This window comes from Rousettus aegyptiacus, unplaced genomic scaffold (assembly GCF_014176215.1).
Source record: "Rousettus aegyptiacus isolate mRouAeg1 unplaced genomic scaffold, mRouAeg1.p scaffold_m13_p_12, whole genome shotgun sequence".
NCBI lineage: Eukaryota > Metazoa > Chordata > Mammalia > Chiroptera > Pteropodidae > Rousettus > Rousettus aegyptiacus.
This window is the reverse complement of record NW_023416287.1, coordinates 17,741,612-17,768,642: the sequence shown is the minus strand read 5'-3', so window position 1 is coordinate 17,768,642 and position 27,031 is coordinate 17,741,612. Positions and strand designations below refer to the sequence as shown.

At 33.3% G+C, this 27,031-nt stretch overlaps 1 protein-coding gene and 1 pseudogene across 14 annotated transcripts; both read right to left on the bottom strand.

The window, feature by feature from the left end:
- Positions 1–1,064: 1,064 nt before the first annotated feature.
- Positions 1,065–27,031, bottom strand: RBM39 (RNA binding motif protein 39). 14 transcript variants are annotated; one of them, XM_036229470.1, is made up of 19 exons: positions 26,713–27,030; positions 26,046–26,109; positions 25,747–25,819; positions 24,231–24,280; positions 20,908–20,979; positions 19,656–19,850; positions 17,202–17,267; positions 17,052–17,105; positions 15,268–15,385; positions 14,742–14,894; positions 12,905–13,042; positions 11,535–11,600; positions 9,546–9,750; positions 9,064–9,141; positions 5,565–5,615; positions 3,453–3,534; positions 2,587–2,692; positions 2,111–2,189; positions 1,065–2,018 (listed from the first exon to the last, which is right to left on the bottom strand). In XM_036229470.1, the coding sequence occupies exons 9-19, from the start codon at positions 15,328–15,330 to the stop codon at positions 1,918–1,920; spliced, it is 1,122 nt and encodes a 373-aa protein (XP_036085363.1). In that variant the 5' UTR covers positions 15,331–15,385; positions 17,052–17,105; positions 17,202–17,267; positions 19,656–19,850; positions 20,908–20,979; positions 24,231–24,280; positions 25,747–25,819; positions 26,046–26,109; positions 26,713–27,030; the 3' UTR covers positions 1,065–1,917. The 14 variants fall into 14 exon arrangements, with proteins under 14 accessions (XP_036085363.1, XP_036085362.1, XP_036085360.1 ...); XM_036229469.1 differs by having other exon boundaries at positions 24,231–25,819; XM_036229467.1 differs by lacking the exon at positions 20,908–20,979 and having other exon boundaries at positions 24,231–24,803.
- On the bottom strand, positions 10,169–10,287 carry LOC118610325 (annotated as a pseudogene).

Below are 27,031 nucleotides of genomic sequence, written 5' to 3'. Positions count from 1 at the left end.
TGGTATAGACGCAGCCAAAATCCAGGACACCATCATAATTCTAACAGCATCTACAGATTTCCCAACGACTAGAAGCTGTCTTAAGATTTTAATTACTTGAAAGATGTCAATCAGAATAGCAATTTGAACTATTTTCTATGGATCACATCATTGGTTACCAAACTTTCTTACATTTGCATTAATCATTTACAACCCAATTGTCAATCTGTGATGACTGGCCACCTCTGTTGACCCAATTCAATTCCCTAGAAAAGAATGACCACCTGACTGGACTTGATTCAAGAATTAGAAAGTTTAATTATGGAGATACTTTGGAAAGAGAACATTGTCAGGATAAGTCAGCTCTAAGAAACTGCTGCCCAGTGTTGAAAACTCATTTTTAATTTTAAAATTGTTCAAATTAACTGAAGTAATTAATTTTGGATTTAATGTCAAAATGGTTGGTGGAAAACTGATGCCACCATACTCAAATTGATTAAATATCTGAATAAACCTATAAAACTTAAGCCTCAGTGCTATCAATACAATAGAAAGAAGGTGAGGAAATCAGTATTTGAAAGTAATCATTCTATTTAGGAGCAACATTGCACACTCCAAGTTTCAATGTAGAACTGGAAGCAGAGTGCAGAGTATAAATGGTGAAGACTCACTACCCAAATTAAAGATCAAAATTGCATAATAAAATAAGATGCAATTAAATTTGGGAAACCAGTTTGAACCTGGAACATTTTTTGTTCACTATTTAAATAGTAAAGCATTTTTATTTTTTTCACCAAGATGCCCAGATAACACAGGAGACTTTAAGTACACCCAGGTTTAAGGCCTGGGTGAATTCTTTTTATTTTTGGTAAATTCCTAAGTTTTTATCCATTGCCCTAAGATAACTATAGTATTATAATATAGTGATATGGAGCAATTTACAGGGACAACTTGAGGGCAAATTTATCCACACTGTGCATGCTAAGGATTTTCCCAAAGAGGCAAATACCGAGTCAAAGAAACGAGTATTCTATTTTCAAGTTTCTATGACTTTAAAACATTTCAAAAATGAAGATTTTCTTATGGCCTTTTTAAGAGAATTTTATTTGAGTGGTTCTTACAAAGATTGTTGCAATATGAAAGTCATTTGTTTGATAGAAATATCAAGCTGTCTTGTCAAACACACTGAAGTAACCCAAAAATATATTTCAGAGCTCACAGAGCTTAAAAAGAGCAAAGATATGCAACCAGACAAAACCTATTTCTGCATTTCCTATTTCTTTGCTTACCAGACTGTCACTAAACATCTTGAGGAAATGCAGGGATCATTTTGTTTGGAATCTTAGACACACCAGAACACATATTTACAAAGAAACTTTTACAGATACATTAATTGAAAAGATACCATCCAGAAATGTTAATTTTGAAATCTCCTTTTCTTGCCAATTGATCAGAATGCAAGATGAGATGTTAATCAACAGCCCTTTAGCTGTCTTGAATTTCCATTCACTAAAAGTGTATTCCAAAAACCTCTCTAAACCATTAGCCAAATATCAACATTAGTGAATGAGAAATGTAACTGCTGTGTAAAAAGTTAGGCTTCTGAAACATTAAAAACATCATTACATCCCTGTCTGCCTTTTTACATTAAGCACATTTGTTCCCCTAGAGCTAATTCTATAGATCCTTAATGTAATTTTCTACATGTACATTTAAAAGGCAGAACTAGAGAACAGCTTTGTATACAGTGGGAATTGCTAGTTAGGGAGAATGAGCACACTGCATTCCTGTTAACATTTTTATTTTTTCAAGATAACAGGAATTGTATACAAATGACAGTAGACCCTTGCCTCTTTATTTTTATCTAAATAAAAGATAACTCAAGATGAATTCTCAAGAAAGAAAAAAAGCTATGTACATAAGGGACTATATCTTCCTTCATCGTCTACTTGGAACCAGTAGTTGTGTTGCTGTCATGGAATCAGGAAAGAGGTTGTGATAAGTTGGAAGAGGTACATATGCTGCTGTTATCATTTTACCTGTTGAAAGAAACAGATGTGTAGTTTAACATTCTCACTTAGATTCATTACACTCTTAATAATCATCACTCAGAAAAAAAGATCAAACTCACCAGCAAACCACCTGCCATGCAATGCATTGACAGCAGCAATGGCTGCAGCAATTGATGGGCACTTCACATACACGTTGCCCTAAAGTATAACGGGGGGAAAAAAAGGCATTGTGATACACTCCATGGAATCAAATAGTTGTATTCGAATTGCCTATAGCAAACCTCACTGCTCTATAAACACATAATTGTTTCACCAGCTAATATGCACAGCTAGAATTTTACTGAATATATTTTATTCTCCCAAAGACTTTAAAGTTGAAGAATGAATCAAGAGGCCAGGATTTCATGACAAGATTTCAACACTAACCAGCAACACTGCTACACAATGGCCTGCTCTAATAATTATATTGAAACTGTCTTTGTTTTAGAGGGTATGTATTTAGTTGGTATGTTAAAGCGAATTCTTCAACGAAAAAACACTCAAGACGAAAAGAGTAACAACTGCCTATCTTTGCTTATTAAAAAGATCACAATACCTGAGCTGAATTTTTGTCAACATAAATATGAATAACTCCTCCATGTTTATTACATTCTTCAATCACATCATCCTTAATCTCTGTATCCCATCCAACTTCTTCTTCTCTGTAAGAATTAAAACTTTATTAGATACTACTCAAACTTAAAAACATGTTACATACATTCTTATCCATATAAAAAATTTTTAATATGCATCCTTTCAATTAAAATTTTTAACACTAATATTTAATTTATTGGCATTTTTCAAATGATACTCATATCAACAGTTTTATCATCATCATTTCATAGACACAAAGCTAACAGAATACAAGAATCCAATGTTGTCTATGATAAACCACAAGTATGAATGCAAATTATTCAGGTATATTATTAGGAATTGTACGAAACATGTTTTATCAAATATGGTTGATTTATCAAATTAACTGAACAAAAAATCCTATATATATATTAGAATACATTATAAACATGACTTAGAAAACCAACAAGATGTTAGACTGATTAAATGAATGGTATTCTAATCACTAGCTAAACAGTAGAAAAGAATTATTTCTGATTCACAGCAAGCACTAATCAAAAGAAAATTTGAATACTCTTCCGCTATCATATTGAAATAAGCTTAAAGTTTCAAAGTGAAAATCTGACGAACTGGTAATCAAAATAAATACTGATACAAACTTCACAAATATAAATGGAAAACAGAATCTGGAAATCATTAGCAATGTGCATAAAAATTGTGCTAAGACAATTAAAATGTTTGCACTGTTTGAATTAAGTATATCAGAATATCCTGAGTTAATTTAGAAAAGTTAAACATTAAAGCTTTTACAGTATACCTTTCTAAACTTGACCAAAGTATATTACTTACGTTTGAGGGTTAAACATGTTAGAGAGTTGAAAACACTGTGTTGCAAGAGGTTGAACAGAGGCAGCTGCAGCTAAAGCTGAAGCTAAAAAAAAAAAGAGAGAGAAATTAGTTTCATGGAAAATGCATCAGTATAAAATAAAACCAAAACCCACTGACCCAAAACATTAAATTAGGGTAGTCAAGTCAGCCACATTACTAATTTATCTTACTTAATAATGCAATTGAAGTATATAACTACTCCATTTTAGTTGCCAGAAAACCAAGGCAATGTATATTTAAAGTAGCCAATCTTGAGAAAGTAGGGAGTTTTGTTTTTAGAGGGGTAAGCTCTACATGCAATCAAAATTCAATTACACAAATATCAATATAAATCAATCCCCAGAAAGGCAAAGTATGAAATGGAAAAAATGATTTTGCAGGACTGCTGAGTTTATACCAGGAGAAGCAGGGGATGACAAAAACATGATCTTTACATGCCAAATAATCTATACCCTACTTTATTTCTTAGGTTCCTGCCCATGAACAAATAAGTTACATATTTTTAATTTTAAATTTTATAAAATAATTAAGTTTTAAAACTAAGATGTATTAAATAACTGATGCATTTAAGATTTAATATCCTATGATTATAAATCCTATTATAAAATCAAATTAATAAATGATTAGGTCTGTTTGAGCACAAGTAACACTAAAAAGATGACTACATCTATAATAGTCATTTTTTGTTAAAAAACTACTACAGACTTTAATGTTTAGGAGCAACATTTAAAACCCATATTGATTTTAAGTTTGAAGAGCATTTTCCAAAACAGTTGCTCCATTGTTTTTATGTGATTTATAAAACATTAGCAGTAGCTGTTATATAACTCACCGTAATCTTAACATTTGATCAAATTTCATTCCAATACATAACAACAACAAACAAAGCTAAGGATAAAACAGTGCATTAGAAATTATGGTAATTAAACATTCACCTGAGGAAATATCAGAAATATTCTACTGAATTAAAATTATGGCTGTGCATGAAATACATCATTAAAAAAATGACTTTGATAGAATTACAAGTGCTTTGTTTTTACTTTCATAAAATTTTATATTAAAATAAAAACGCTAAGTTAACATGTCAGATTCTATTGGGGAAAGTTAACAATGCAACCATACCTGTATTACAATTAAAAACTGAAACCTGCTTATGTACTTTATCACAAACAAATGAAGTATGCTTGAAACAACCCTAGATAAATTATACATCAACTGAGAACTTTATTTTTCCACTTTCTCAACTATGATAATGTACTATGAATACTGAAAAATATTAAGAAAATGTATGATAGAAATATTTTGGCTCAACCTAGATGAATTCAGAACACAATGAATTCAGCACAGAAATGTAGTTAATACAAAACACACTAGTTCTACTTTTTAAAATGTCAGAGAAAAATGATCGAGTACAATTGTCCCATTTGCTGGGAAAATTATACATTTAACTCCTGACTATCAAGGAATGTGGAAGACCTCTCTCATGTAGAATAATTTTGCTAAATGACTTTAAATTATACTCTATAAAATTGATCATTTGCTCCATGGCAAATTGCTCTAAATAAATGACAGATATTCACATAGTAATTAAAAACAAAGAAAAAATTACATACTTTAAAAGTTGTTGCAATATCAGAAACCTGCATGCAGTTTAGTCTAATTTTCTCATTACTTGGTACTGCTTAAACAAACCACTGCAATTAAGAGTCAGTTTTTCCAAATTTTAAATTAAGTTCACAGACTCTGTTTTGAAAGTTGTCTACTAAAACAACAAATTTCATTTTCTGACTTCTATATAAAACTTACTAACAATCAGAACACAAAAATAAGTATACAGGGCTGAAAATAATTCTAAGCAAGCTAAAGCAAAAAAAGCACACTTATCTATGCAACTGTAATAATTCTGATTAGGCCTTCTGACACATACATTACACCAGATAGCTTACTGTATATACACACTGTATCTCACTCTTCCAAACTGGGTTCAAAATAAAAACTACCATAATAAATATAAACAACTATGTCTTGCTACATTTACATCTACTTGAAAGACAAATAAAGAGCTCAACTCACCTTCAGTCTGTTGGGAAAGTCTTGTTTGCAAATCTATAACAAAAGAGAATTCTACAGCTCAGTGCAGGAACAATGAAGAGCCTCAACTAACAGGGTAAATGTCAGGAAAGCATTAATAAAAGAGGACTACAGTAGCAGGGTTTATGAAAATGAACTTATAGTAAAACCTGGCAGCCAAACCTCCTTCCCCATTCCTCATTGACAAGGCTTTGGGGCCTTATTTCCTCCTATCCTATGAAACTTACTTATGCCTCTCTCATCCTATTCCTAGTACTCTTCCACATCTCTAGTATTCCACTATACTACTCTGCACATGGGAATAATGGGAAATGGGGAAAGGGAAGCACACCGGTCAGAAAATACATGAAAACCCTGATCTTGAGAATTCAATTCCAAGTACTTGGGATAGTAACTATTTATTGCTTGAAGTATCAGTGGCAATAAGCATTTTAAACTCTCAAAGTTTATTAAAAAACAGTAATCCTTGCAATAGTACACATCAAACAGCTGTAAACACTTTTACTAATCTACCAATTCAGTAGCAGGAATATCTCCCAGCGGGAAAGACACCATTCTAACTGTATGTATTCACAATTTTTTAAAGTGCTTTTAAGATTTAAACAGTCCAAATGGACTAGTGGTTACCAGAGGGTAGGGGGTAGGGGAGGGGGAGGAGGGGAGAAGTAGATGGAAATTAAGGGAGTAAAAAATATGGGGGTGGGGGAGGGTGAAGTGGGTATAGGGGATCAAATATTTGGGATCTGAAGGAAACTGGACTTTGGGTGGCAATCATACAATAGAATATATAAATGTCAAACTATAATGCACACATGAAAATTATAATTGTATTAATCAATGTTCCCCCAATAAACTTAATAAAAAATATTAAAAAAAAAAAAAAAAGATTTAAACAGTGCAGTCCAGCCCAGATGTGAGTTTTATTTGGGTCTGGTTTCATGGCCTAGTCTGGAAATTTATTAAGGCAGGAAAAATCTAATTGGGTTTACCACAATCTGTGAAGGACAAGAAAATTTAAGCCATCTATAGTCAGTACTAAAAATAAACAGGATGGAGATTTTTACCAATATGTTTTGTCATATAAACACTTCTATATTGAAAGGCAAATTAAGGGTAAACTGCTAGTAAATGAAACAGCAGTAAGTCTGAATAGTAAAGGATATGCCAGTGTTGAAAAGCTATCTTAAAATTCAAGTTACAGAAATATAAAACATAGAAATTTAGATTCAGTATCTAATTTTCATTAACATGTAATTCAACTGCAACACTTTAATGCAATTTTGGTTTCTTGCTGAGTAGAGAAAATGATCATAAATCATGGGTGAAAATGAAAAGGGATCTACACCCCAAGTAATGTTGGGATATAAGTATACCTGGGTCCTAGGTGCTCAAAATTGGCATCTCAAGGATTTGAAGAAATTTAACTGGTATGTATTGAAGGAACTTGAAGATATGACCATAGGAACATTGTCAATAAACTTTAAATTATAACACAATTTGTCCTTTCTATTCCTAAAATGGGAAAAAATGTATAGGTATCAGAAATCCATGCTTTTTTAACTGTAAATAAATCCCTATCAAAATTTCAAAAATGATTTTTCAGGTCATTTGTGACAAGTTAGAAAACAAAGCATGGGTTTCATAAAGGTAAGGATCCTATCTTAGAAAGGTGCTATAACTTACAGATTAAAGACATGTGGTTATAGTGATGACCCACACTTGGTTTCAAAAAATTGCTTTAAAAGACTCGGGGGATAAGGGCCTCAACCACATTAACCCTCAGCAATTTATTTAATTTTAACAAGGATGGTTTTACCAATGACTATGTGGAGGAAAACACCCATTACATAAACATTTTACCTAAAAATTGAGTGGTTATTAACTCAGTAGCAATCAATTTATGGGAAGTACAAAAAAACATGTCAACAAATCATGTCAACAAACACTGAAAAGGGGTAATGATATGTAAATGGCTATTTTCAGAACCCATGTAGACCTCTAGAATTTTAGTTGATCACAATAAGCTACACAATTGAGTGTGCCTAGAGAGATGTTGTCATATATCATGAATCATAGGAGAAATGGCTAAGGATAAAAATGTCTAACATTGAAAAATCTTCAATTAGGTGAATGTATTGTTTACGAAGACGACCATACCAATATATTTGATACAGCAAATTGGGATATAACCCAAGATTGCTTAGAAACCAATAATCATTAAGTCACTGCGAAACATCACTGAAGGCAGGTAACCAATCTTGTTCACTAGGCCTTTCGTGAATTACCTATAACATAGTACACATTCAGACATTTTCTAAATCATTGAAAGAATGACCTGAACAATGGGAAGCAATATTATCACAGCTTTCAGATTAAATAATTTTTGTAATTTTCAAACTACAGACTAAGGTGTATTTCCTTTAATACCTTCAATTATACCAAGTGACATCTATGACTACTTGTTCACTATATAGAAATTAGATCTCTAGTACTTGTTTAAAAAGTCAAAATAAATAGTGGTTATAATTTTTCTTCTCATAAGGATACACTTGGCATAGTTTTGTTAAGAAATTTTAGAGAATAACTACCTATCAGATTTCAAAATAAATTGTTCAATTTGACAGAAGTACAACTAAAGGCAAGTTTTCTAAAGGTACTCAGAAACTCGAGTGCCCACTAAAAAAAAAAATTAACACACACACACACAATCCATCATATCTATTTTTTACAGTCTCACTTTATAGATAAAATCAAAGAACCAATTCATAATATAAACTGCCATATTTTCTTTTCTGTCAAATTTGGTCCACGACACAGTGCTTAGATGTTCTAAAAGCAAGTCTTCAACATTTCAAAATTAAACGTTATTCTAGCCTGTAGATATGGACTATCATAAAGGTTTATAAACAAAAATTCACAAAATTAAGCTGTAAAAAAGAAAAACAATGCGTTTCAGAAACCAAACCCCGTTATATAACCGTAATAAATTCCATTCTCTCCAACCTTCCTGCCCTCTCCAGGAACTTTATCCTGTAACTTCAACATCTCAAAATAACAGATACCATTTAGGAAAGCAGTTCACTCTGCACTGTTGATTCTACACTTCAATAAAGCTTGATTTAAAGGCCTCTGGGTAGGTTTGTGAACTTAAAACATTACGAAAAATTTTTTTCCTTAGAAGCAATATAAACTCCTTGGGTTTCAGTAAAACTGATGTATTTTGAAATGTCTAATTTACTGCAATTTCAACTAAAAACTGGTGTGCAGGGTTCAAGAGCAATACCCTGACAGCTTATGATTACTGGTTCATTCTGTCCTGTATCTCCACTTCCTTACATGAACTCTTGCAATTTATAGGCTAAGAAAAGTACTTGATGAATTGAATTCTCAGTTAAGTCCTTTTAAATGCAAAAAATTTGGCAAATTTTCGAATTAGGTGAAAAAAACAATGATTTCAAATTAGAAAAGATTCAATTCCTACCTGCCACAGCACCAAATGCCAAAGAGCCACTCATCTGTAGAGCTTGCTGTGCTGCTGGTGGGATCTGCAAACCTGTACCTGTAAAAAAAACCAGGTCTCAAAGTCCTTACTATGTTAAGAGCAGAAAAGCCTATTTTTCTGGGTGATTACTACAAAAGCTGCTTCACTAAATTAAACTTCAAGCAGCACATGCTATTAGAGCTACAACAAAACTTATTCTGAAGTGTAAAGATATAATATAAAAGATATAATTCTTACAGAAAGCAAAATAAATGCTGCAATATATGTTGTAGTTCTCAAAATGCACCACCATAGATTCCATTAAAACTTTAAGGCAAGGAACTCCATTAACTACACATAAGTGCTGCCCAAGGACATTGTCAACTCCAAAATAAGAAATCACTTTCCATTTAGTAGTCCACATGGTTACCTTTCTCATTACCATACCCACTCCTCCCCCCAAATCACTAAGAAAAACTCACCCTCTGCCAGTCTTGCCATTAATTGGAGACGACCAGTTGTTCCCAGGTCAATTCCAGTCCTTTCCAATTCATCACTGTCCAAAAATGAGCTAGCACTGGAAGCATCAGTACGTTCAGTAACATGTCCAACTTTCATTGGCCTTCCTGCCAGCTCAAATCCATTAAGTTGTTCCAAAGCCTTCTTAGCACATTCTGAATCAGAAAACTGTATAATTGAGAGGAAAAAAAAAAAAAAAAGTCCAGTATATTTATTAACTTACATATTTAACCAAGATAAGGAAATACATACTTGTTAAGTCTAGAATATTCAATAATTATCGCTGGGTGGATGACAAAATAGAAATTGCAAGCTATACATAATATAACCAACCTGGCCAGACCATTAAGTCCATGCAAATAGTTACTGATGTAGTTTAGAATGAAAAGATGTTAAGTAATAACATCTATAATTAAAAATAAGGAATCTTAGTAACAAAATGTGAAAAGTAATTTTTTTCAAACATCAAAACCCCTTTCGATGTGCTGGGATAAAGCAGTGGTTTTTCCCTCATAAATATTAACTATTCAGAAAAAAATTAAAAATTCATTGATGTTATTTTTATTTTTACTATTATTGTTTTTAATGCCTACAGCACTTGGTATTCCTAGGTGGTCTCCCATTCAAGTACTAACCAGGCCCAACCCTGCTTTGCTTCTGAGATCAAACAAGATCGGGCACATTTAGGGTGGCATGGCTATAGACCACATGTTATTTATAACACAAAATCCTGGACCATGTTTCCTTGACAATGAAATTGTGAAAATTCTTAATTCCAAGATGCAGATAAAATCAGACTCGAATTCACATGCTCTGGTTTTAACAGAAGAAACCTATACCCATCGATTAATCTGTCAACAGAATGTTCACTGTTAAAAAATATAAAATTTCTGTTACTGAAATTGAAACAATTAGTTATAAAACAGGAAACATTTACACAGCACCATGTATATTTACATAACCTAGCTTTGTATACAGATCACTAAATCACAGTAAATAGTTAATACTTAGCGAATACTAAAGAATTAAAACAAAATGCTCTGCACGGTACACCTTTATTGTGCATGTGATGTTTAATATTATAGTTGACCAAATATTTAAGCGCTAAACCACATATAAAACACTAAATACTTTTAGCTATTAGTCTGCAAACCTTGATTTAATGTTACATGTAAAATCCCCTTTAAAAATCCCACACATCTTTTTATAGGGGGACAACCACACCGTTATCAGAAACGAAATAAAATGGTTAAGTTTTCTAAGTTTTCCCCTTTACTAGCACATTCTAGGTACATAAAAATCCCTAGATGACCTAAAAAGTATTCTCTAACACTACAGAACACGTTTACACTTTATGAAAAATTTAGATATAAAATTATAATTTGATTAAAATTGGGACCTATCTGAATTTTAAAGTAAAAATGTTCCAGAATCTTCCAAGGTTATTAAGAGCATACATTTGGAAAACTGCTATGTAACTGGAATGTACCATGAAGTAATGCAGAAAATGTATTTTCTGTTAAAAGGACACTTCCATTTGCAATTTATCCAGCTGCCACCTTATACCCTAAATCAGGGACTGGTCTTTAATAATTAGCCAGAAACACTTTTAAGTAAGCATTCCTGATCATTGTGGCAAGGTATATACATATAAAAAGAATTTTAAGTAAAAATAGAATTGCAAATCTTCAACTGAAATCATATAAAGGAGTCAGACTTCAATTACATAAAGAGTTGGCTACGCAAATTCACCACATACAGGATAATGGTAAACTAGTTAAATTTTCACATTTGGGGGACACATGTATGACTATACTCAGTAGCTACTAATGGCAAGTTAATTTAAATATTAATAATGCCTCCTTCCCCACTATCAATAACTAATGAAGTTTTACTATACTACTTAGATAAACAACTTTTAAGTCATAATGTTATTCATAGTAATTGTTTACCGTAATAAATCCATATCCCTTAGATCGACCTGTTTCGCTATCCATCATGAGCTGGATACTTTCAATCTAAAAATAAAAAACATTGTCATGTAAGTGAAAAGGATAGGGAAAATTTTATTCCTGGAAACATGATGGAAACATCTCCTCTCCCTAAATAATAATTGAAAACACCCCCAAAATCATCTTAAAGCCTAGAATCTTTCCAAACAAAAAGTCATGCAATAGGGAGTAGGAAACAGTCAACCATGTTAGTTTTTGCCTCAGAAGCAAATCACAAAATGACAGTCCTTTGTAAAGTACAATCTGGAGTGAGAAATGAAATCACTATCTTTGCTTCCATTATGCTGAAAACACCAAAAATTATTTCAATACCAGACATGACAAATTGCCCCAAACAATGGAATATTTATAAACAAGACTGGATGTCGCTGATTACACAACTCTGTAAATATAAAAAGCAATCATCTATTCACTTTAAACTGGGTGAATTGTATGGGTTGTGAATCACACCACACTAACTCAATAAAGCTATCCATACATGGAAAGCATGAAAAATTACAATACAGCACCCAAGTATCGTATTTCTTCATATTCTGGTGGTTTCCAGAATGCATTCATTTTGTAATGACTGACCAACCCACACAATGAAGACCTGTGTACCATTTGTATGTGTATTATTGCCAATAAACACCTATATAATCAACACTCTACATTTAACAATATTGAAAAAATAGTCTAACGAAGTGAAAAAAAGCAAATAAAAGTGAAAGAAGTGGGGGGAAAAAGCACTAAAAAGTATATCTAAGGGCAATGAACATTAGTAGTGAATAAGGTACAGCAGGAACCAAGATTTTATTTATGGCCATACAATGAACCTTTTAAACCAGAGCACAGTCTATTAACATTTATTTTAAAATAAAACGTCTATTCTGAAAGTGAAGACCAACTAGATAAAAATAAGAGTCTAGCTAATTACTTTTTAATTTAGTAGAGAAGCTTCTCTACATATCCCTAAATTTTCAGGAAGCAGAAAGCATCACACGCACACACACAAAAACTACCAGAAGGACAAAAAAATTCTCTTGCTCCAAACACATGGTACATTTTTATCATTCACATTGAGTTTTAAAAAATGATTCTAACATTCATTATGCATTTCACTGCAGCATTACAAATAAAAACATGTTAATAGTCTATCTTCAAATATTTTTTAGGGAAATTATCAATCTGTCACAAAAACCTTACAGAACCACCCTCCTCCATCCTAAAATTAATCTTATAGAAACGTGACAAAACGATATAAAAAAATTATTATGCAGTTTTATTGGTTTAAGAACTACTAGGGATCCACTGAATAAATTGAGACTTACCCTGCCAAAAGGTTCAAAGATCCCCCGAAGCATATCTTCAGTTATGTTAAAGTGCAAGGAGCCCACATAAAGCCTCATAGGTCCAGCACTTCCCTTTTGTAGATTGTTTGCCATTGCTGCAGCTCTGTTTTTTTCCGCCTACATAAAACAAAATGCACATCACACAGCAATAACACAAATCATTTAGAGTAGTGAATTCCATTCACACCTTAGGTTTGCTAAGAACTGACGCCAAAAGCTAGTGACAAAATTATGCTGAGTTTAACAGTCATCCACAAAAGGACAAATATTGTATAATTCCACTTACATGTGACCGTGATTAATGGCACTGAATTATACAATTAAATGGTTAAACTGTCAAATTTTAAAATAAAAATTGTTATATTAATTTACAATAATTTTTTTTTAAATTTTAAGAGCATGCACAAGTCATAAAGAGCCATCAAACACCGCATTTCATATATAAAATGAAATCATAAAACTACAGTATGCCATCTGATGCATATCAGACACGCTAATGTAGAAAAAAAGACTGATTCTTGGAATTGTTAAATACTTTCAATATTCATTAAAATGTACTCTTAAGATCACTGTTACTCAAAGTAAAGTTCACCAAACACTATCATTAAGGGGTTTATGACACTATAAACCAAATCAAATCTTCAGCTCAGCTGTAATTTTTCCCAAAGCCAAGTTATCAAAATTGATAGTTCTCAATTCCCATTCTAACGCAAATTCTTTTTCTTGTAACAGACTTGCATACCTTGAGTAGTACAGCTCAACAGATTAAAGTTACATGAATTCAAAATCACATGCATTTGATGGTTCTCAGCCCTGTGTCAGGTCAAACTACACACTATTAGGCTTGTCTTCCTTCATCACAAAAAGTGAACTGAGTAATGATTTCCCATTTCCTAACAATTATTTTCCTATTATTTATATTAAATAAAGTGATAAATAGCCAATATTAAGTACTCCTAAAATATTAAATAGGACCTCTGATCACCTTTTAGAGGTGATAGAGCTAGTAAGTAATCTCATCATAATTACATAAATGTTAGCAGTGAAAACAGAATTTCGAGTTTCATCTGGCTATAAAGATTATGCATAACTAATGTTAAAATTAAGTTTCATGAAGTAACCAGAATATCTGGTAAGTTATGGGGTGTTTATTTCGGCAGTTTCAAAAGCAACCAATATGACTATTCAGATATTGATGATGAATTATAAGAGTATATACTTTCAAGTTATATACTCAATATATTGATACATCCCTATTTTTTCACATCTAAATGAACTAAAATATTGTCAATTCTGTAATCAGCAAAGAATAAATCACAATTTATCTTAAAATATTCTCAGAACTAGTTTGAAATCTTTTTTTAATTCCTTTTTTTAATGGTGACACTGGTTAACACTGTTCACCTTTGAATTATCTTATTTTCAAGAAATGTTAGAACTGATAGCTGTTCAAACTACTCATAAAATCCTGTGAATAAATTTATCAAAAATGACAAAATCATTCCATTTTAAAGATTGGAAAAGGAAAACATGTTCTGAGACGCTTATATCCCCAACAAATCACAAATTAATAAAATTCTAGATTAAGTTCTCAAGTTCTTTTTCGTGAAAGTTATTTACAACTTATACTAAAATGGAACAGGATAGGATTGAAAATACACTATCAAAGCATTCGAAGTTAAAAATTAAAAAAAAAACTATCCTAAAAACATCTGACTTCAGGTCCTTAATGTAAAGCACAAGACACTGTACAGCACAACACTAAGCAACAGCAAGTTTCCAGTATGTTAATGATCGAATTCTTAATAAAAATTACCTGTGATGCCTGTACTATGATTGGCACTCCTAAAACACGTTGGCCAGTTAATCCTATTGCTAGAGGCACTGAGCTAACATCGACAAACTCCACATAAGCAATGCCCTTGGAACGTCTTGAATTTCTATCAGATATCATCCTTACATCTCGAACCTAAAAAGAGAACACACACTTAATACAAGATTGTTTATTTATGCAACCATCAGCATAAACCATTATATTTTCAAGGAGACAAGCAGCACATTAATGATGCAGCGAAGGTAGAAACCATTATAATTTTTAAAAAATAAGTAAACTTTTAAGCCCACATTTCTATCTTTTGACAAATACATGGTAAAATTTATCAACTCCAACATAATTAACTTCCAAGTGAGGCAAAATAGAAACGTCACCGAAAATAAAATCCCTAAATTCTACTAAATCAAGAGGTTTGATGTCCAGATGTCTTATTTTACCTGCTGTATTATTATTAAAATATTGTTTGCTATTTCCACTTATTTGAGCTCTCTAAATAGACTAAGATTACCTTCCCAACTGTAGAGAAAAACTCTTCCAAATCCCTTGGCCGAATTCTTGCTGCCAGCTGCATGCAGAAAACTGTCCTTGCATCTCTTTCCTCAGGAGTTAGATTATCAATTGGTTCCCTAGCAAGAGTAAAAAAATATATGATTTTATAAGTTATTCTTTTTAAAGTGTATTTTTTAGTAAACAAAGTTTTCTGAAACTAGTTTGTCACTATTCCCAAACCAGGTTTATGCAAAATGTCAATGAATTTAATGTGACTCAATTCCTTGAACAGGATGACAGTTTACCAAATGTTTCTTCTGATATTTTACATGGTGTTAGAACAAAAGTCCAGTGGCCTCTCAAACAGTAATTCCCCAGGATAATAAAGGGCCAATTAGAAGCCTGAGAGTTTAACAGTAAGAGGAAATAACCTGACTACCTACAAATCAGACTGGTACGAATTTAGTAGAAAGGAGGATTTCCCACAACAAAACCATAAAACCATAAAGTGAAATTAGTTTGATAATCAGAAATGGTAAACTTGAAAGTAAAATACCAAATGAAAAAACTATTTTGTTTTATTTATCAAATTGAGATGAACATATTAAAATAGTAAGCTGGCTATTAGAATAATTTTTACTAATACTGCAAAATAGTAAGCAAAGAAATGTTTCTTAATGGATAAAAAAGACAGTATCCACAAGCAAATCAAAACTGAAAAGAAATTATCTAGACAAGTATCAGTAAGGGATTCAATTTATTCATTTTTTAAAATAACCTAGCATTTCCTCCTAAATTTACAGAGGGAACTAAAGTGCCCTTAAGAGAGAAAAGCACAAAAGCAAAATAGATTAAATTTAACCACAAAAATTACAAGGAAAAGTAATAATATTATTTCAAAATATCACTAAGGTTAAGGTTCTAAGTGAATCTTTAAAGATACAAGCATAAACATGCTCTTATCCATATTCTAGACATTGTCTGGAAGTATTTTTGAAATACACTATCTGTAATACTGTAGTACATCCCCTTAAGAAATGAGCCAGTGATTTTCAACATATTACTGTAAAACAGAGGTATATAAAGCTGAACTAGATCCAGAGAATGAGAATTAAAAGGGGATTTTCTTATGAAAGCTAAATATTAGAACAAAAACCTCAATATGTTGCAAGGAGAGGAGTTTTTAAAATCATTAAGGTTTTTACCAAATCCTAGAATAATTAGAACATACCAAGGAACAGGACAAACTCAAACTTAAAAGTGCCCTTTAAGGAAGTCAGAATCTAAGTAAAGATCAATGCTAACAAATGTTGCTTGACCAAAATAAGTCTTACGTTTATTTAAGTGGAAAATAATTCAAGCACTAAAGAAAAAGTACCACTTAAAGACCAGTCAATTTGGTTAAGACTTAAAAAATTTAATAAATACTTTTTCTCAGGAAAGAGCAAAATGAGAAAACTCAGGATTGTTATTACTACTTTACCACATGAAGCCATTTCAATAACTCAAATTGACTAATTCCAAAAGTCAATGAGTGAAGCCTATTTAAAAAATTTCTAGTTACCATTTAAAAAAGGTAGTTTATATAAGAGAAATAAGTATTAAAATGGTAATCATTGCTCCACTTTGTTACATGAAATCAAAATGAAAGCTAAAAATTTAGAAATACACTAGTACTACACAAAAGGAAGATTGGTTAAGTATAGTCCAAATTAATTGATGTCATTAAACAGCGGTAGCATAAACTGCAAAAGCTTTATAAATGCTAAAAGCTCTAAAGAAATAAACAGGGACAACAGCTACCTCACAGGACTCTTGTCTTTTCTGAATGGACTTTTGCTTCGGGAGCGTCGTCTGCTGCAAAGTTAAAAAGTTTCAGAAGTTACCCAAACAAGTACATCACATTAGTTCCTTGAAAAACAATTTAAACAATTCAGAAGTATGTTTAAAAACCTTAATTTGATGCTATGAGGCAACCCAATCTTTCCTCGGATGGCACTGTTAAATTTTGGTCCGGAGCTAAAAAGGAAACACAAAATTACACTAGTTACAGGTTTAGGGTCTTGCTAAGATCACGTTCATGTGCTCTCCAGCAAGTTTAACATTGTTTAGGCTGCTTCTTTTCCACCTCAATTATGAAGAGGAAACAGATATTTTCTCTTAATTCTATCCCAGGCAAAACTGCTCTTAAGAGTTATCCATACTGGACCACTGAGAGGTGCCAAGACCAAAGGTTATTTACACAGCCTCGAATTTTTTTAAATTCTAAAAATGTTCACTTGTTTAGTTCATAGTCTTTAATAAAAAATTACACATTCATGAATGCATTCCTCAGGTTAAAAAAGTGAAAATAAATCACCCAGAACTTCTTTCACACTGGCAGTATCTATAGTTAACAATTTGGTGTGCATCTTCACACACTCTTTCTCAGGAACACATTTACACATGTTATGTTTTGTTTGAAGGACTTCTTTTAAAAAATAAGGACTAATTATTTACATAATCATGAAACTCCAACTTTTCTGTTTAATAAGTCTCAGGGATTACCTTTAGCACATCATACTTCATTTTCTTATGGCAAAACATTCCATATTTACGACATAAAGTTGTTCACCAATTGTTCAAAAATTGTTTTGACGATCTAACATACTAAAGTGTTTTCAAAGAAGACCAAAAAGCCAACTACTGTAAAAGTTTTATTCCATAGTCTAAAAAATTCTTCCAAGCCCCAACAGTTTTGGAGCCTTTTATTTTAAAAGACCAAATTAACATAGGACAGTCCTATGTCCCTTAGTGCTCATCCTGTTATATTTTTTCCAGTAGCAAAATGAAATAAATATCTATCCAAATGTGGTCTGTGACCCACATTTGGATTCACTTACATGAACTCTACATGTACCTTACAACACCCAAACAGTTCCAAATAAATTGTTTTGTATTGTGTCCTTTGCACTTCAAACTAAGTGATAATTAAGAATGTACATTTACTGGACAAATTAAAGTTCACATAAGAATCTATAAATACTTTCTTTCTCCTTTAATTATTAAAATCCCAATTTTTGCCTTCATAGTTAAAAATCACCTAAAACCAAATGTAAAAACCAAATCATCATTAATCAGATGGGATCACAGGTTGACATTAAGTATTCCTCATTCAACAGAGAAAATAGTATTCAGAATTAAGGTAAACCTTTTTCCTATTTATTTCATTCTAGTAAAAAAGGATGCAGTAAATTTTGATAAAAAGGACAAAGTACTTTCTAACAGCATTCAGAATTTAGAGAACATTGTGGTCCCTTTAAGCTCTTAAAAAGTTTATGAAATAAGCAGCTAGGAGGAACAAAGTAAAAAGGGAATTGAATTCTTTTCACTTTAAAGATTTAAAAACCAGAATCAACTCAAAAGTGATACTAACTTTAGTGGTTTCAAATACCAAAACATTTCATGAATAACAGTAAGTGTGGTGGGTGTTTTATTTACATTTTCTTCTCATTCAATGCTCATTAAGTTTATCTGTCAATTGTTAACACTTCCTTAAAAGTTGAGAAAACAAAAGGGTAGGGTGGTTAACTTGTCCAAGTGAAAAGAGCCAAGGCTCTCTGATTTAGCCATTTGTCTTTGAATTACATCTTGAACCATTCAAGTTTTAGACAATTATATCTCAGTTTACAATAACATATTAAAAGAAAAGAACATCATAAAGCTCTAAGGACTACTACATTTAATCCTTAAGAATTATAGGTAGTCTCACCAATTACTAACACAGTTGAAGGTTTTAATGACTACAAGGAAACTTATTTGCAACTGAAAACCACCAAATCCAACTTTCCATGGCGATTTAACTTTCAAAGCACCATTTAGTGCTTGATTAAAAATCCTTAAATACAAATAATGTATGAGCCCGCAAAATGATCATTATCCAAGAGCACATACCAAATTCATAAAAGGTCTGTCATTTCAGCTGAAAACGGCCACAAATAAGACTCTTAACTAATTACACATTTGGCTAATTCTACTTATTTATAACGTATCTGTCTGAGCTTTAAAATTTTAAATAAATTTATGTTCAATAACTATCAGCTGATGTACCTTTAACATTTCCAAGTATTTGGCACTACATAGGAAGTTTTTTTTTTTTTTTTTTAAAGCACTCTAGTGCTTCAATATAAATATAGTTTGGACTGGCATACAAAATTTTTAGATGAGATAAAGTATCTGTATGCCTAGTATTAGTACGTTAAGAGGAAAGTTTTCCATTTTACTAGTCTTTTCAATGCCAATATCCTTAACATCTTTACGTAATCACATTAAAAAATAGAATTTCACCATTCAAATCACTCAGGTTAAATTCCTTTCTGGATATTCAGAGAATGACCCTCAAACCAAATCATAATTATAGTTACATACTAAGGACTTCTGTAGCGGCCTCTGAATCTGCGATCTCGACTTCTTGAGCGGCTCCGTCTCCTTTCTTTGCTTCTACTTCGCTTCCTTTCACGACTTTTGCTCTTTTTCCTTTCTCTATCCCTGCTTCGCTTCCGTTCCTTACTTTTGCTTCTTTTTCGTTCATGACTACGACTTCTGCTCTTGCTTTTTTTCCTCCTGAGAAGAAAAAAGAAATCACCATTATCTTGCTGGTTTTTAAGAATCTGCCAAAATACACTTCCTTTTATGGTCAGAAATTTGATCTTTTTGTAAATTTACTTCACTATTTTTACTATCTTACAATGATACATAAGCTTACTTATGGACAATTCTTAGGTAAGGTAAATAACACCCAACCTTTGCCTTCTACTACTGAAAATCAGCAGTCTGCTTACAAAGAATTATTTTAGAGAGCAGGGACGAATCTCCTGGGAGGTAGCTAGTTTTAACAAAGAAAGGACTTGCTGGTAGGTACTGATCAAAACTTGAACTTTTAAATAAAGTTTGGTCATCATACAACTGGCCAACAGGTATCATCGTAATCCACAAAATAGTAATAAAATCAAAATTATAACAATGTTAGCATTTGTGGTATTAGTGCTGGATTATACATACACATACTTTCATTAAATACTTATTTCCCTTCAGCTAATTTTGACCCAATTTATACATATAAATATACTTTCAACAAGCCTTTATACAAACATCATTATTTTAGTTTTCATGGGCAAAACTACAAGTAATGGCAAAGGACAGTAAACTAATGCAGTGAAATGCATTCTGTCACTCCCAGACTTTATTGTGACCCTTTCAGTTACTGCTATTTAATGAGTACACCAGAAAATGGAATATGCCACTTTTTATGGTTTATACAAGCCTGTGGGGGCAATCAAAAACAAGAATCAATGTCTATATAAATCTTTATAAAATCTCAAACTCTGAAAGGTAAAAAAGCCAGTCAGTCATATTTTCTGTTCATTTCTATATTCTTCACAGTATACAACCCATTCATTTCAATATTAAATCTTACAATCTATACCTCTGTGTCATCACCCAAAATTTAGAGGTGCCTTCAGATATTAACATTTGACAACTCTACATCATTTGGATACTTAATTAACTGTTTAGTCCTTATCAAAGCAAAGTTAGCACAAGAGCAACTGAAGTCTGCCTCAGAGAACCTGTAAGCAGGTCATCTTAGAGTGCATTGAAAATAGAAAATGAAGACACCCACCTTCTGGAATCTTGAAACCCACACTCCAATCACAAGGAGATGTAGAGCTTTCCAAGGAGGCAGAAACTTTGTCTAAAATTTCAAGATAATCCACCTGACTGTCAGAAATGTATATGCTAGGTAGCACATGACAGAAAATTAGGCTACACTCATTATTTATATAGAAGTCATCAAAGCAATGCCCAGAAGGGCAACAGATAACATTCCAACTTTGTTGCCTGCAAAACCTGACAGTTATCTTAGACTGAAGAATTGTGTGATATCTATAATCCAAAGTCTTAATCAGGGGAAAAGTGAAAAAGTAACTCCATCTCCCACAAAAAAGACAAAGTTTTGTTCTGCTCATAGATGGCCCATAGCAGAGAGGTAGCCAAACTCCCTATTTACCTCTTTTTAGGCCCAAAACTTATTTCACCAAAGGAAAGGACTCAAAAATTAGAGAGCTAATTACAATTTGAGGTCCCCACCCACATCTGAAGGCAACCCCAGACAGGTAAAAAGACAGCAACATACTATAACATTCAGAATATAAAATCCTCTGCATAAAAGCTCAGACAAAAATTTAAGGGTGCAAGAAAGCAGTATACTTTTCTAACAAATTACAGCTTCGAAGAACATTAAGTTAACTAAGTAAGGGTTATCGAAATCCGTATTAAAATAGTCAAATCCTGTTACAACTTAAAAGGGACTTTTCCAAAGTCTTTTTGTACTGTGGAATTTTGTACTGAACATCATTGAAGTAAATGGTCCACTGGGCTGGGCCTTTGGACTTTTTGGTTATATGGCCTCTGCTGTAAAGGTGTTTTGCTATAACTGGATTTGACCTCTTCCATGTAAGAAGATCTAAATTTTAAATGCAAAGTACTCTGGAAAATAAGAAAAAAAATAGAAAAGTCATTTATTCCAAAATTTATAGATAATCCACACCACAGTAGCCAATATATTTCAACTGTGTCATTTTATTGTTATCCTTTTTTGAGTAATAAGAGCTTAACTGAATGGATGCTGGTTTAGATTTTGCAAAACTGGTTACACTAACAAATAACATTCCCAAAAGGCAAGCTCAGGCACTTAAAAGATATACACTTAGATGTCTTGCCAAACTCAGGGTTATATAATAATATGTAACTCTTGAAAGTAAACTAATTGGTAACCAATTTGTGTTATCTTAAACTTAGTTCCTTTCACTAGCAGAATACAATTGAGTAGATGTATTGAGAGAATCAGAATTACTACTTTTGGGGAAAGAAAACATTTACTAGTCACTCTCAATTCCTCAGAATGTAAATTTTCTTATGACCTTAAAACTACATCCCAACACTCAATAGCTTTTAAGACAATGAAGTTTTAAGATGAAAAAATGCAACATGAGACTTTCCTTTGGTTAAGAGAATTCATACTAAAGACTAAAGCACAGAACACTTTACTTGTTTTATAGTATATTTATCGTTCAACACCAAAATTTTCTTCTATATAAGTTTGGAATTTAAATAATAATTTCCTTTAAAAAGTAGGTGAAAAGTTCCCAATTCAACAAGGGAGCCATTTGTTTAATCAGCTATAATTGAGGGTGAAGGGTTTGACAGAAAAATAATTTGTGTATTTTAAAAGATACTAGGTAGTAACTGGGAATGTTTCGAAGAAAAGTTCTTCCCTTAAACAAAGGACCCTACGATCAAAGAAAATTTTCTATTCTTCTATTTAGCCCCGTAAGACCCTACATTAGATAAACAAAGACCACTGAGCATCAGTCACTGAGAGCTGGATGCTAAATTTTCTTGTGAAAACTTGGTAGCCTTTAATGAGCTTAGATGCAGGATGAAAACAAGTATAAATTGGAGATGGTATTAATAGCAAGGAACGACATCTGAGAATGGTACCAAAAAGGTCTGTGCCCAAAAGTGTGTGTTCTTATCCTTTTGGCACTTAGGCTGAGATCTTTTTCATCCTCTAGCCCTCATACCTAGATTAGACCACTTCAGTCACTTTATATGAATACTCCCTTCCCAGGTTTTCTTTGGATTACAGAATTAAAAATTAGAACCATTAATTAGAAAACAGTTACCATGGTAAACGTCTAAAACCAGGTAACATTAAACCATGCGGTGACTGGTTGGTTGCCTCACACCACCACAAAACTAAACTCATAATCTGTTGGGATGAGTGAGGAACTGTTAACAGATTCCCACCCAAGCTTGTATCAGAAAAAATGTAGAACATTTTCTACAAATTATCATCATTTTTATCCACTACTACTACATTATTTTAGGGGAATTACAATAAAAAAAAGTTGGGGTAGCAAAGCCTGAATAATCCAATCCAATCTGACAATTTTCTCTTTTTACAAATTATCTACCTAAGTTGTGAGGATGCTGAAGTAATGTACTAGGAAGCACTGTGAACTCTCGAAGGAAAACAGCCAAAAAGAACCAAGTTAAATGGCTATTTTACCACCATTTTTCTATATGAATTATAGGGTCACAAACATGAGAAAATGTTTTACTATGTCATCAAAAATATATGCTAATAAAACGACTTAATGTTTATAACGTGACTATTTGATATTAAGAATCACTAACTTTAGAACTGAAAGGAAACTCCAAGAATAGGATCCAATCTTATAGATTTGATTCATACTGTTCCTTTAGATTTTTGCATACTATAGTCTATACACAAGTCTGTAACACTAAGTTCCTATTTTGGTTTACTCATTTCAAATAACTCCATTACTTAATTTTTAAAAATTCCATTCTCACTATTAAGTCTGTTAGAGTTTAAAAAGCTTAAGACAACAAAAGCCAGGAAGAGAAACACAAGTAGTACTTAAGTATGCCATAGCATTACAACAAAAAGGGTCTTTAAGCAGCAAGGAGCTTCAATAACTTACAGCTCTGACTTGGTGATTTGGAACAATACTTTCCACTGCCTAATTATTCACTACCTTTTCTCCTTCCTAAGCTATCTTCAGCGGATATGATAGTTTAACTGCTAACATCACATGACTAAACCTTAAGCCTAAGTTAATAAACTTAAGACAAAAGACAAGCTCTAACACAGTAACTCTTAGCCAGATTGTTACGGACTTCGAGGGGAAGGTGTCCGAAAGGTCCCTGAAACCATATCCTAAAATCTAGGGAAAGAGTCCATAGTTTTTCATACTCAAATAGTTTCTTGTCCCAAAAGGTAAAGAACCATTTTTCTAAAAGAGGCAAAGAAAAGTCAGAAGAGCACCTTAGTTTGATGCTTTAGCCACAGGAACACAACTTTAAAATGTACCAATCACATAAAGTTCCCCCCACCCCAGGTCCCTTCTTAAAACTTACTTTTTGCTACGTTCTTCATGGCCATTAGCACTGCTCAACTTGTTCTCATCCTAAGCAGGGTTGATAGAAGAACATCATGAGGACGAAGTGGTAACATTTCAAGTTGTCAAAGGGTAAAGGGAACAGGAATAAGAAAATACAAAACAATTTTAAAACTAATTACTTATTTATGGTTTAACATGGAAGGCTATAAAAAAATTTAGATGGGTATGTGTTGTTTAACCACTTTGTTGCTTACATTTAAGTCATCAAAATACAAAAATAAAAATGCGTATTAACATGTTAAATTTTACTTTCTTATATAGATATTAAGTAATCCAGATTCAGTGTTGAAGTGGTTAAATAGAATTTCTTTAAAACATGAATGAAGTCCTGTTTTGAGTTTTATTCCATGTGCTATCGTCCCTTTGGTCAGTACCATGGCTCTATTTCTGCCTAAGCCCCAAGTGGCCATGCTAGCAGCCAGCCACTATCGATTTCCTGTGACCGATGCCATTCCTGAGATCTTCGCCCATTTCCGTTGGAGGGTTGGGACTGTAAGAGCTTGATGCCACCTCTGTCACACATCTCGCCCTGAAGCAAACAGGGATTCACACTGCTTTAGTAATGTTGACTCCCAAGAACCCAAGAAAGTCAATTAATAATCCACCAGTCCAGCCTAAACATTTCCTACTTCCATACCTGTTTACATGGAATTACATCCACGTTAAACTAAGACACAAGAATCTTAACATTAAAATAGAAAAGTAGCTCTTCAAGAGTCTAAGCATTACAAATCTATGTACACTATTTAAAGCTACAAAGAATTCATCCAAATTGGTACCACATGGTCGTGCTATACACTCCAAAACAAATGTATTATTTTTAAAAGGTTTAGCGCAATGTTTATTAAAGTTTGATCACATCAGTTACAGGAGTATAACTGCTAACTTACAAAGCTTAGTTTGTGACACCAGTGACAATGCATGCATACTGCTATTTTCACCACCAACTGGTGAAAGAATGAAAAGACACTTTACTTTTACTGTGATACTGAAATGGGTCAAAGGCTATATTAGCCAAAATAATTCCTTTGTAGTTTCTAGTGTGAAATATTATGGCAGGGACTAACTAAAAATAAAACAATATGGAGAACAGTAAAACAGTCATCAAGTGACTATAAATTGTGATACTGCCTTTTTTGTTTAAATTTTTTCTTCTTTTCAGGGATCCAAGAATTTCAGTAATTTTTAACTTAACAGCAGATCTTCACCTGCCTGTTTTAATATTTTACTATCACCAGTCTTTCATAGATAGAGAAAAAATTTTAAATCTCACCCATTTCTTCTTGTAAGACTTATCTTATTTAAAGATTTGCTTGCCACAGACTGGTTGTGCTTTGTTATTCTTGGACCCCTGCTATTTTCCCAAACCACTACATTCACCTTTTTGCTATACCAAACTGGAGCTGGTAATTCTTAGTTGAGTCATTTTACCTAGGGGACCACGGTACAGCGATAAGTCACTCAATTACTACCTTATGATTGACAGTTCACACTGGAATCAAAGGTGAATTCATGGGAGTAGAGGTGAGATATCGTTAGGCAAGTCTACAAAGAGAGATAGATGGGCATTTATTCATCACGCTGAAGTGAAACTACTGCACAATATTATTACATCAATAGCATATATTTACTTTTGTAAGTTATACGTAATGCATCTGTGATAAGATAAATCAAGAGGGCTCCGGGGAGGTTAGTTTACATTTCAGCAGTAGTTTCGTGAATAATGCTAAATTAAGAAATAAATAAACCTCACCGACATGTTTTTTCTCACCTTCTTGTAAGGAGCCTCAAGCATTGCTTCAATATCAATATCGTCTGCCATTTTCTCTAAACGCCTATGAAAATAAGAAAGGTAATTCTATTGAGTAAACGTTTCAATTCTGCTCAATTTTACTTGAATATCCAAAACTTCAGAAAAACCTCCAAAAACGCTGGATGACTAAAGTGGCGCACTTTACCAAGCTTCACAATTAAATCTGAAATGCCTCTGAGACCGCGCACACGAAAGTAGATTAAATGTTCGATTTTAAAAAGCCTGCGATGAACTCAAAAGACAGAACTCGGGCAGGCTGGAGCGAGCGCGCCTCTTTCCGCGCAAAACCCGCGCTGCCATTTTAGGGGTAAGGGAAACTCCCTCGGTCGGGAGGGGTTGTGTGCCATGGCAGCGTTCGGCTGGCGCCATGTTGGGAGGTCGCGGCCGGCCCAGGCCTCGAAGGAACAGGTCTCCATCTGACCGCGGCTCCCCTGAGGTTCATACCACCCAAGAACCCTGAAACCTAGCCGACCGGAAAATAAGGGCGCGGTCGCCGAAATAGGGCCGATTTCTCGAAAACCACCCCCTCATCGCTAAAGACCGCTTAAAGAGTGCCCCTCAAACCAAAAAACAAAACTGAACCTCAGAAAAGCTGACAATACACAGGTCCGCGATGCTTCCTTACCTGTGCGGGCTTCCGGGCCCCTGTGATGCTCGTATTCAGAAAGGATGAGGGGCGGCTGCTGCTGCTGCTGCTGCTGCCGCCGCTGTTGCTACTGTTAAGCCGCTAGGCCCGGGCCGCGGTACCACCCAGCCCGAATTTCGGGCTCCGAGGGCGGATAGGCCCGAGCGAATCTAAAAGAAACAATGGGATTAGAGAAGCCCGCGCGGGAATGCAGGACAGCGGCTTCGGCAGCTCAGGATCAAACCCTGCGACAGCGTCCGCAGACTCCCTGAAATGGCGGCCGCTGCTTCCCCGTACTCACATTCACTAACACATATAC